Genomic DNA, 11,998 nt, shown 5'->3' with positions numbered 1-11,998 from the left:
TATAATTTACTAAACAGGAATTTTGACTTAAAGAGTGTACCAAACACAAAAAAACAAACAAAAAAAAAAACCACCCATTTTTACCAACAGTTTTCACATGTGCAATTCATTGCCTTAATCACGTTGGGCGACCATCACCCCGTCCTTTCTCAAATTCTTCCACCGCTGTCAACAGAAACTCAGTGCCCCCTAAGCACTGACTCCCCACTCCCCTGCCCTCCCCTGGCAACCACTCGTGAGCTCTGGTCTGTTCCATACACGTGGGGTCACCCAGTGTTTGTCCTTTTCTGATTTGTTTCACTCACCAGGATGTTTTCAGGGCACTTCCATGTTGTAGCGCGTCAGCACTTCATCTGTCTTCGTGGTTGAGTATGAAACTTTGATCTGATAAATTGTTGCAGAGAAACTGGCAGCATTTCGTCCTCTGGATCTGGGGTTTGAGGTGGAAATGTTTGTAACTTACTCCTTTTTTAAAGGGAGAAAAGGCCAGGACACTGTAACATCCTGAGGTGTTGCAGGCAGAAGCCCCACTGCGTGCTGCCTCTTTAAGTCCACCTGATGTCTGACTGCCTTCTTCTCTCTCTGTCGGTGGTATCCACCATTTCCTCAGCTCCCAGACTGGTTTCTTCACCTGTGGCCTTGCCCTGCTCAAACCTCCCCACCCTCTTCCACCAAAGCTTTCCTGTCCATCTGGCTTCCCGGCATTCCAGTCAACAGCCCTGCAAGCCCCTCTTCAGCCATGGCAGGTTCTGGAACCTGGCTGGGCATCAGACGCCCTTGGTGGGAGCCCTTTAAGCACACAGCCCCCCAGCCTCAGCCCAGGTGGGGTGTTTTCCCTCCTCTCCTCCCTCCCTTCCCTGTCCTGGTTCTTACTGGGGCAACCTCCCCTTTACAGTACAGGCAGGGTTCAGCCACCATCTCTGCCAGGTAGTCTTCCCTGACCCCCTGCCTAAGTCTCTGGGTTCCCGTGAGTACTCCATGGTGGCATTTACTGCGTGTCCATGTTGCCTGGTTACTTGAGTCTCTCCCCTGTCAGTGAGGGCATCTTAAGGGAAGGTGCGGTGTCTCCTGGGTCACGGGGCACAGCTCTGTGTGTCCTGTACCACAGCACAGCTCCTGACAGACTGGAGGGCACTGGGGACTTGAGGAGGAGTATGCAGCATAATTACATGAGTCTCCTGATCAGATGGCTCCCAAATCGGGTCTGAAATGCCACCATGGCTTCACTCTCAGCTGCTAAAGAGGCAACGAGTTTGAAGGTGTAAGTGCTTCCTATCCATCTCAGCCAGGAAAAGGAGTGCTCAGTATATCGAAATGAAGGTTGAAGGCGTCCAGCAGCCTAACTTGTAACATTTAGTCGACTGACTGTCTTCACGATGAGCGGCGGCTTCTTAGGCTTTCCTGTAACCAGGGCATGCGTGTGTCTGTGGTTTTTGTTTTCATCTCTGTGATGTAGGAGGTGGGTATCTGACGTGTGTCATGCACAGCTCAGCTGAGGGGTTCTTTAGAGTGTGACACTTGGTGTGGTGCTCTATGAAACAAACGGTTCCACTTTTAGATGTCACACACGTGACAGTGCTGGTCAGAGGGCTCTGTCACTGAACTTTTCTGTTTGTGTTTTGCAGACAATGTGACTGCTATACCCAATCAGGTCTATCAGCCCCTTGGGCCTTGTCCTTGTAACTTGACAGCTGGGGCCTGTGATGTTCGCTGCTGCTGTGACCAGGTACGTGCGCTCTGGTTCTGGGCACAGGCGTCAGGCAACCCGACAGTGGGAGAGGACACCCGCAGCTCCCCATCAGCCGCTTTTGAACGAATGTGCGTTCACAGGGAGCTTATCTGTCAGGGTGCAAGTTGTTTCCCAACAGAATATCCTCACAGAGAGCATGGCCAGTCTAGTTCACAGAAGCAGGGGAAGTGTGTTTGTCTGGGTGAAGCCACCATAGCAGGAATGACCCCGAGGGGATGGTTTCAGTCTTACTCAGAAGTTGTTAAGAGAATCTAAAATGGAAAGAAAATACAGCACTTTTTTCCCAATGGTTTTTAGTATATTTACAGAGTTGTGCCAATACCCCTGCAGTCTTACTTGTAGACGTTTCTGTCACCCCATTTGTACCTGTTTGCAGTAGTGTTCCTTCCCAGCTCCTGGCACCACCAATCAGCTTTCTGTCCCAACCGATTTGCCTGTTGGGTGTTCCCTGTAAATGGGATCTGACTGACGTGGCCTTATGACTGACTGCTTCCACTGAGCATTATGCTTTCTAGGTTCATCCATGATGTAGCAGTTATCAGAATGTCCTTCCTTTATGGCCAAATAATATGAGATCTGTATGTATATGTCTAATACCATATTTTATTTATCTGTTCATCAGTTGGTGGACGTTTGGATTATTTGCTCATTTTTTGGCTGTTGTGAACCATGCTGCTAGGAACCGTCACATACAGGTGTCTCTGGACATAACGTTCCTTTGTCTCTTGGTTGTACACCGAGGAGTGGGGTTGCTGAGTCATGCTTTTTGTTGCCTGTACTTTTGGTGTCATATCTAACAAACTGTTGCCTGATCCAAGGTCAAACACGTATTTTTAACCCTCTTTTAGAGACATGAGAGATGCACAAGAGGCACGTTGACACGTCGCCAGCACCTGTGCCAGTGGCTGTCCAGTCAGTCCTGACCCATGGTGACCCAGTGGGTGACCCAGTGGAGCTCTGGCTCCTAGTGGCTGGTTTTTCAGGTCTCCAGGCCTTTCCTCCGAGATCCGCTGGACGGAATTGAACCTCCAGCCCCCGTTAGCAGCCGAGCGTGTCAGCCATTTGCTCCACCAGGGGCTCTGCTGGAACCCAAGACACCCCCATTTTTGGCTGAGTGCACTGGTGTCATGGTTGGTGCGACACAATAGGCCAGGGAAGTTTGGGGTCCGCATTCATGCAGTCGCACTGACGCAATTATAGTTGATCAACAAACGGGTGCGTTGTAAATCTGGTCAAGTGCAGCTACCGGTTCCCGGCAGTGTTTGACGAGGCTCCAGTTTCTCCACAGCCTCGCCAACCCCTGTTGTCATCAGTTTCTCGATGACGGGCCAGTGGTGAGAAATGATGTTGTCTTCCTCTCCTTCCAGGCCGCAGCCCACCTCCTGTTGCTTTCTGTGTTTGTTGTGCTGTTTGCCACGGTGCCTACCCCTCCCATCAAGGAACAGTCTGAATTAGTGAAGGCTTCAAGTAACTGAGCTGTATTATTATCAGTTTATACACTGTTGTTGTTATTGTTAGGTGCCGTCGAGTCATCTCTGACTCACAGTGACCCTGTGCACAGCAGAACAAGACACTGCCAGGTCCTGTGCCAGCCTCACGATCCTTGCTATAGCTGAGCCCATTGCCGCAGCCACTGTGTCAGTCCATCTCACTGAGGGCCTTCCCCTTCTTCGACCCTCCACTTTACTGAGCATGATACCCTTCTCCAGGGAGTGGTCTCTTCTGACAACATGACCAAAGTAGGTGAACCGAAGTCTGGCCATTCTCACTTCCAAGGAGCATTCTGGCTGCATTTCCTCCAGGAAAAATTTGTTAGTCCTTTTAGCAGACCATGGTACTCTCAGCATTCTTCTCCAACACCACAACTCAAAAGCATCAACTCTTCTTTGGTCTGCCTTATTCTTTGTCCAGTTCTCACATGCATAAGAGGTGATTGAAAATACCATTGCTTGGGTTAGGCACACCTTAGTCTTCAAGGAGACAATTTTGTTCTTCATCACTTGAAAGAGGTCTTTTGCAGCAGCTTTGCCCAATGCAATACATTGTCTGATGTTTTGACTGCTGCTTCCATTGGTGTTGATTGTAGAACCAAGTAATATGAAATCCTTGACAACTTCAAACTTTTCTCCATCCACCATAAAGCTGTTTATTGGACCAGTTGTGAGGATTTTTGTTTTCTTTATATTGAGATGTAACCCATACTGCAGACTGCAGTCTTTAATCTTATCAGTAAGTGTTTCAAGTGTCCTCCCGTTCAGCAAGCAAAGTTGTATCATCTGCGTATCTCAGGTTGTTAATGAGTCTTCCCCCAGTCATGATGCCATATTCTTCTCCATATAATCCAGCTTCTTGGATTATTTGCTCGGCATACAAGTTGAATAAGTGTGGAGAAAGGATACAACCTTGATGTACTCCCGTCTTGATTTTGAACCATGCGGTATCCCCTTGTTCTGTTCAAACAACAACTCCTGATCTATGTACAGGTTCCTCATGAGTACAATCAAGTGTTCTGGAATTCCCATTCTTCTCAATGTTGTCCACAATTTGTTATGATCCACACAATTGAATGCTTTTTCATAGTCAATAAAACATAGTAAACATCTTTCTTGTATTCTTTGCTTTCAGCTAAGATCCATCTGACATTGGTAATGATATCGCTTATTCCATATCCTCTTCTGAATCCAGCTTGCATTTCTGGGAATTCTCTGTCAATATACTGCTGCAACCGTTTTTGAATTATTTTCAGTAAGATTTTACTTGCATGTGCTATTAATGATATTGTTTGATAATTTCCACTTTCTATGGGATCACCTTTCTTTGGAATGGGTACAAATATGAATCTCTTCCAGTCAGTTGGGGTGGTAGCTGTCTTCCAAATCTCTTGGGATAGCCAAGTGAGTGCCTCCAGCAGGGCATCCATTTGTTGAAATATCTCAATGGGTATTCCATCAATTCCTGGAGGCTTATTCTTTGCCAATTCCTTCAGTGCAGCTTCAACTTTTTCCTTCAGTACCATTGGTTCCTGATCATATGCCACTTCCTGAAATGGATGAACATTGACCAGTTCTTTTTGGTACAGTGGCTCTGTATATACCTTCTATCTTCTTTTGATGCTTCCTGCATCATTCACTATTTTGCCCATAGAATCTTTCAATATTGCAACTTGAGGCTTAAATTTTTTCCTTAGTTCTTTCAGCTTGAGAAATGCCGAGCATGTTCTTCTCTTTTGGTTTTCTAACTCCAGGTCTGCACATTTCATTATAGTAATTGGCTTTGTCTTCTCGAACTGCTCTTTGAAATCTTCTCTTCAGCTCTTTTATCTTCTCATTTCTTCCATTTGCTTTAGCTACTCTCTGCTCAAGAGCAAGTTTCAGACTCTCTTCTGACATCCATTTTGGTCTTTTCTTTCTCATCTTTTTTTTATAACCTCTTGGTTTCTTCATGGATGATGTTCTTGATGTCATCCCACAATTCCTCTGGTTTTCGGTCATTGGTGTTCAATGCATCAAATCTATTCTTTAAATGGTCTCTAAGTTCAGGAGGGATATATTCAAGGTCATATTTTGGCTCTTGTGGACTTGTTTTAATTGTCTTCAACTTCAAGTTGAACTTGCATATGAGCCATTGATGATCTGTACCACAATCAGCTCCTGGCCTTGTTTTGGCTGAATATATTGAGCTTTTCCATTGCCTCTTGACACAGATGTAGTCAATCTGATTCCTGTGTGTTCCATCTGGTGAAGTCCATGTGTTTAGTCATGACTTATATTGTTGACAAAAAAGTGTTTGCCGACTATGAGACCAGAAGAACTAGATGGTGCCTGGCTACCCCTGTCAACTACTCAGAGGGAGATCTATGTAGGAGATCCTGTATAGAGAGGGAGAACATCATGGAACAAAACTCAAAATTATTTGGCCAAGAAAAAAAGAGGGACCAGGTTTGCTGGTCTGATAGAGCTTGGTGGAACCACTGATATTATGGCCCCTAGCTGCCCTTCAGGTCTGGAAGTGAACCCACACCTGTGGCTTCCAGCCAAACAAAAGACAGGCATAGGAGTTGAACATGTACCTGAGGTAGATATACTCCTTGGAGAGATCAATCATGGGAGAAAGAAGGGCTGTTTATGCACAGGGGGACAGCTCAGGGGGCAGGAGTGCATGGAGGGGTGGACACAGGGAAGAGGTAACTAGCAGGAGGAAGTGGGAGGGGAGCTGTTGCATTGGGGTAAATTATAGTCGATGTCATGAGATGGAGCGTATGTGAACTGCTATATGGAAAGTGAATTTGCTCTGTAAACTTTCACCCAAATCACAATTAAAAAAAAAGAAAGAAAGAAAAAAGGTATTTGCAATGAATAAGTCATTGGTCTTGCAAAATTCTATCACACAATTTCCAGTGTTATTTCTATCACCAAAGCCATATTTTCCCACTACTGGTAACTCTTCTTTGTTTCCAACTTTCGCTTTCCAGTCACCAGTGATAATCAACACATCTTGATTGCATGTTTGGTCAATTTCAGACTGCAGAAGTTGGTAGAAATCTTTAATTTCTTTGTCTTTGACTTTGGTGGTTGGTGCACAGATTTGAATAACAGTATTAAGTGGTCTTCCTTGTAGACATATGGATATTACCCTATCCCTGACAGTGTTGTACTTCAGGACAGATCTTGGAACACTCTTTGTGATGATGAATGCCACACCATTCCTTTTCAAACTGTCATTCCCGGCTAGTAGATCACATGGTTGTCTGATTCCGAATGGCCAGAACCGGTCCATTTCAGCTCACCAGCCTAGGGTATGGATCTTTACCTGTTCCATTTCCTTCCAATTTTCCTAGATTTATGCTTCATACATTCCATGTTCCAATTTTTAATGGATGTTTGCATCTGTTTCTGCTCATTTTGAGTCATACCACATCAGCTAATGGAGGTCCCAAAAGCCTTACTCTATCCGTATCATTAAGGTGTCTCTACTCTGAGTAGTCAGCTCTTCCCTAGTTGTGTTTTGAGTGCCTTCTGACCTGATAGGCTCGTCTTCTGGCACTGTCAGACAGTGTTTCACAGCTATTCATAAAGTTCTCCAGTAATATACCAGACAGTGTTTGACTGCTATTCATAAGGTTTTCACTGGCCAGTTCTTTGAGAGGTGGATGGCCTTTTCCTTCCTCTGAGTCTGCCTTAACCTGGAAACTCCGCTGAAACCTGTCCACCATGGGTGACCTTGCTGGCATTTTGCAACACGGTGGCATAGCCTCCAACCTCACAGCAATACATAAGCCACCACAGGATGACAAACTGACAGACAAGTTTGTCTCCCTTAGCTGTTCTTAACCCCTCTGCACCCACCTACATTGGGCCTCAGCTTTAAAATAGAGCTGCCCGCAAGTGAAAAGCAACCTCCAAGCCCTGGGGCCCCGTATCTCAGGTCCCGGCCTTAACAAAGTGGAAAGCAGCCTCCAGCCCCGGGCCCAATTTATAGTGTGTATAATTTATACACTAGCGTTTTGAAATTTGAATTGCTTTTGTTTGAAATCATAGATCCCTTTTTCACCATCATTGGACGGGGGTTTAGACTTATAGCACCCTTAGCTTTCCGTGAGGGCGCAGTGTGGCTCGGTGGTGGCATGCCCCCTTTCTATGCGGAAGATCCGGGTTCAAGTCCCGGCCAGTGCATGTCATGAGCAGCCTCCGCATGTCTGTCTGTGGAGGGTCGCTTGTTGCTCGGGTGCTGAGCGGCCTCTGTGTGTCTGTCTGTAGAGGGTCGCGTGTTGCTCTGTCTGGCTATGGAGGGTCGCGTGTTGCTCAGGTGATGAGCAGGTTTCCAAGGAGCTCCCAGACTAAGACAGACGGGGGAGGAAGAGAAGCTGCTTCTGAGGATCAGCCTGTGAGCCCCTTATGGGTCCCAGGGGGCTGATCTGCCGCCCATCACAGGGACAGTGCAGGATGGGCAGCTTTGAGTTCGGTTGGGCATGGCGTCGCCATCAGTGGTGACAAGTCTGTAGCAGTGAACAGTAACAGTCCTGTGTGAAACAAGGGAGAATACGGATGAATAGGTGAAGACAGGCACTTCCTGAGGGCATCTGGGATTCTTGGGGAGTGTGGGGGCATGGGCACACATTATACACGCCCTCCGCTTTTCTGGGCTAGAGGTTGAGGGCACTGACTGTACGAGCAGGCACTTTGACCCTGTGTCATTGCCTGTTTGGGGCCTCTCTTTTCTCCTTGGATCATGTCTGCTGGGCACATCTTACGCCCCAGGAAAGTTGGTTCCCGTGAAGGCAGACATCCTGAACGGAGTCTCCTTAGGGAAGTAAGTACAGAAATCCTAGACTCACTTTGCTCTCTGTGGCGCACATGCTTTCAGTCAAGGTGGGGGTTGTCTTAGTTTCTTGCTTACCTGGTCGGCCACCAGGAGATTGTGTTCCTCTGCTGTGCTGTGTCCCGGGTGTCAGACGATACATAAACCCTGCCTGCGGTACCAGGAGAGCCTGGTACATGGAGCCGTCGTCTTCCCGCCACTCTTTCCCATTCTCTTCCCAGGAGTGCTCGGCAGACTCGGCAGAACTGTTCCAACAGGCCTGCTTCACCGGTGTGTTCGGAGGAGATGTGAATCCTGCCTTTGATCAGCTTTGCTCCGCGCAGACGACACGCCGTGTCCCCGACTGGTTCCCCTTCCTGTGTGTGCAGTCCCCCCTTGCCAACTCGCCCTTCCTTGGTTACTTCTACCACGGCGTGGTGTGAGTGTCACGTAAGGGACTGACAGGGCGTCGTTCTCCGGCACAGGGCCGTCCACGTCCAGGTCTGGAGGGGTCTCGTTTCTCAGGACCTCACCAAACCATCTGTGCTTCAGTACCCAGTTCTAGGTGGGGATTTGAAAGCGTATTTATTTTATTTTCAGTTTGATTTCCCTTAACAATTCTCTGTTTCTTGAATCCTGGACATCATTGCATAAAAAGCAAACCCACTGCCATCAAGTCAGTTCCAACTCATAGCTACCCTCATAGGGATTCCAAGCCTGTGAGTCTTTATGGAAGTAAATTGCCCCATATTTCTCCTGTGGAGCAGCTGGTGGGCTTGAACCACTGCCCTTCTGGTTAGCAACAAATGCTTTATCCACTGTGATGCTAGAGCTTCTAATATTTTGATATTAATGGATTTTTGTCTTCTGTTTTAATTAAAAGAAAACCCTTTGTAGTACGAAAATGTTCAAACAATCAAAACAGAGAGAAAATAGGGAAGGGCCAAGTATGCTGAACCCTCACTCCCTGTTACCTAGCTCAGCAGTTGCTACATACCACTCACATTGCGTCATCAATATAACCTCCCCTTTGCTAGAGTAAGGAGCCCTGGTGGTGCAGTGGGTAAGACATTTGGCTGCTAACTGAAAGGTCAATGGTTCGAATCCTCTAGCCGTTTCATGAGAGAAAGATGTGGCAGTCTGCTTCTGTAAAAATTCAAAACCAAAAACCAAACCCATTGTTGCTGAGTCAATTCTGACTCATAGCAACCCTGTAGGACAAAGTAGAACTGCCTCACAGGGTTCTCAAAGCTGTAGTCCTTATAGAAGCGGACTGCCATGTCTTTCTCCTGTGGAGTGGCTGGTGGGTTCGAACAACCAGCCTTTTGGTTAGCAACCAAGTGCTTAAGTACTGCACCAACAAGGCTCTTTCTGTAAAGATGACGGAGACTCTCTGAGGAAGTTCTACTCTTTCCTGGAGAGTCACTATGAGGAATGGACTTAACATCAATGGGTCCTTTGATAGATTAAAGCAAGTATCTGACAATGATTATGGGTTTTTTAAAAATTACTGTTCATTCACAAATATTGATTGCATCCTATGGACGAGGTCAGTGAGTTTATTTTGAGTTAGGTGTTTCAGAGAATCGTGCTTCATTTAGAAGAAATTGGTGCTGTTAATGGTGAATTTTCTTGGGTGGGAACGGGTAGAGGTATTGGGGGTTTTAATTTTCCATATTCTACATTTCTTTATGGTTATGAGTGACATTTTACTTCAGCAAAATACTACTTGGTAATTTAAAAAAGTAAAAAAATATATGTAAAGATTGTGTTGTAGCAGATGGTGGCTGGAAGTGTTCATGACAGTCTTTCTTACTGATTTCAGTTTCCCGAAACAAGACTCTTTGTTGGAAATTCCTTTGCACACTGATCTAAAAGACTGCTCCGACTTTGGCTACAAACAAGGAGACCCGATTATGACAGTAGATAAGGCATACTTCACTATCCCACAGGTGATAACTGCAGTTTCAGTGTGTTCAAGTGTTCTCTGAGCCTCCCCAGCCTGTTGTTAATTTACTGTTCCCTGGTGGCACAAACAGGCAAGCGCTCAGCTACTAGTCAGAAAGGTCGTGGTTCGAATGCGTCCAGTGGCCCCTCAGAAGGCAGGCCTGGCTATCTGCTTCTGAAAGCCCTGTGACAGCTCTGGGCACACAGGGGTCGCATCAGGGGACAGCCACAGTGGTAACGTAACTCAATGCTGTTCTAAAATCTCTCCTAAGTTACCAATTTTTCTCTTAGAAATTTCTATGGACTCAATTGTTTATGGTCTCTGGATTTTTTTTTTTTTTTTTTAATATAACCAAACCAAAGGAAACCCACTGCCGTCAAGTTGTTTTGACTCATAGCAATGCTACATAGGGCCAGTAGAACTGCCCCATAGGGCTTCCAAACTGTCAGTCTTTATGGAAGCAGACTGCCCCATCTTCCTCCTGCAGAGCAGCTGGTGAGTTCGAATCACTGACCTTTTGGTTAACAGCTGGGTGCTCCTTCTTTCTCTCTCTCTCTCTCTCTCTTTTTTTTTTTTTAATAATCACTCTCAAATTAATCACTGTCTTACCTAAATCTCAGAGTGAACCTGCAAAATAAAACTAAAAGTTTTTCCGTAAACTTTCATTTATGTGATTGTCATTCTTGCTTGTGTTGATTTAACAGCCGCTCTCTAGGAAGCTGTAAATAGATCATTCTATTATGTTCCAGAATTTTGAAAAGATTTGAATACTGTAGAGTTTTATGTGAAATATTATTTTTCAAGATCAAATTTATGAGGAAACAGTATCTGTGGGAGAAAACCTGGGAGCCTGAACCATTAATTTATTTCTCACTCTTCATACGATTTCATTTTTGTGGTATTAAAGCATCCTCGTTGGTGGATGGGGAGAAAATGAAGTTGGGTATAATCATGTCTCTCTGCGGTTTATGGAGCAGGCTGAGGGATTTTCGTTTCGTTTTTAGTGAATAATATTTACTGAGACTCCTCCACTCTCCTCCTGGTGGCTTCCAGATGGTTTGCCAAATGGTTGATCAGCAAATGAGTGATTAGTAGACTGGAGACTGGGCTGAGCCCCGGCCGGTGTGGGACTCAACTAGCAGCAGCAGGTCAGTCATCAGTCTGTTGGGTTTTCCCTCCACTCAGGTGTCCCTGGCTGGGCAGTGCCTGCAGGACGCGCCGGTGGCATTCCTTCACAACTTTGATGTCACGTGTGTTCGGGATTTGGAAGTATACCAGGAACCAGATGGCATTTACCGTGTGAAGATAAAAAATGGCGTAATGGGAGGTACGTTATGATTGTTAGAAAAAGCACACAGCCCTGAGCGTTTAGATGAACCCTGATCTCGTGAGACTACAGGTCACTTGTGCAGGGTCAGTGTGAAAGGGTATTGCCATGCCCAATAAGGAAGCTAGTTTCTTTGGAAAAGTTTCTAATCCACAAGGCAGCAGATTCCATGTTTGTTCTTTTTTAAAATTGAGGTGAAATTCCCATAACATAAAGTTTTCCATTTAAAAATGTACAATTCAGTAGCATTCAGTACATTCACTGTGTTTTGCAGCCACCGGTTCTGTCTAGCCCAAACGATATTCCAAACCCAAAAGGAAACCCATTAGCAGTTACTCCCATTAATGGCTCCTCCTAGCCCCTGTCAACCGCTCCCCTTCCCTCTGTGTCTGTGGCCTTGCCTGTTCTGGATAATCCACAGAAATGAAATCACACACTGTTTGCTCCTTTGGGTTGGGCATCTTTGACTCACGTGACACTCTCAGTTTCATCCATGAATCAGGACTTCAGTCTTTCTCAGGGCTCAGTAATACTCCCTTGCGTGGATAGACCACGTTTGGTTTACTCACTCGTTCATTGGCTGATGGACTTTTGTTTGGGTTGTTGCCACCTTTTTTGGAATACCTGTTTTCAGCTCTTGTCTTACGATAATTTACCTTTTGAGGAACTGCTAAGG

At 45.9% G+C, this 11,998-nt stretch overlaps 1 protein-coding gene across 1 annotated transcript in view; it reads left to right on the top strand.

Annotated features, from left to right (window-relative positions):
- The window catches only part of TCTN2 (tectonic family member 2), a 28,208-nt gene that overhangs the window by 6,048 nt on the left and 10,162 nt on the right, over positions 1-11,998 (top strand). The window contains exons 5-8 of the mRNA XM_007938240.1: positions 1,626-1,726; positions 8,290-8,486; positions 9,873-9,999; positions 11,181-11,322. Of these exons, the coding sequence (XP_007936431.1) occupies positions 1,626-1,726; positions 8,290-8,486; positions 9,873-9,999; positions 11,181-11,322 (567 nt within the window). The remainder of the gene's footprint in view (positions 1-1,625; positions 1,727-8,289; positions 8,487-9,872; positions 10,000-11,180; positions 11,323-11,998) is intronic.

The sequence above is a fragment of the Orycteropus afer genome, unplaced genomic scaffold (assembly GCF_000298275.1).
Source record: "Orycteropus afer afer isolate SDZICR_OR568_19922 unplaced genomic scaffold, OryAfe1.0 scaffold00048, whole genome shotgun sequence".
Lineage (NCBI taxonomy): Eukaryota > Metazoa > Chordata > Mammalia > Tubulidentata > Orycteropodidae > Orycteropus > Orycteropus afer.
This window is presented reverse-complemented; position numbering and strand designations above follow the sequence as displayed.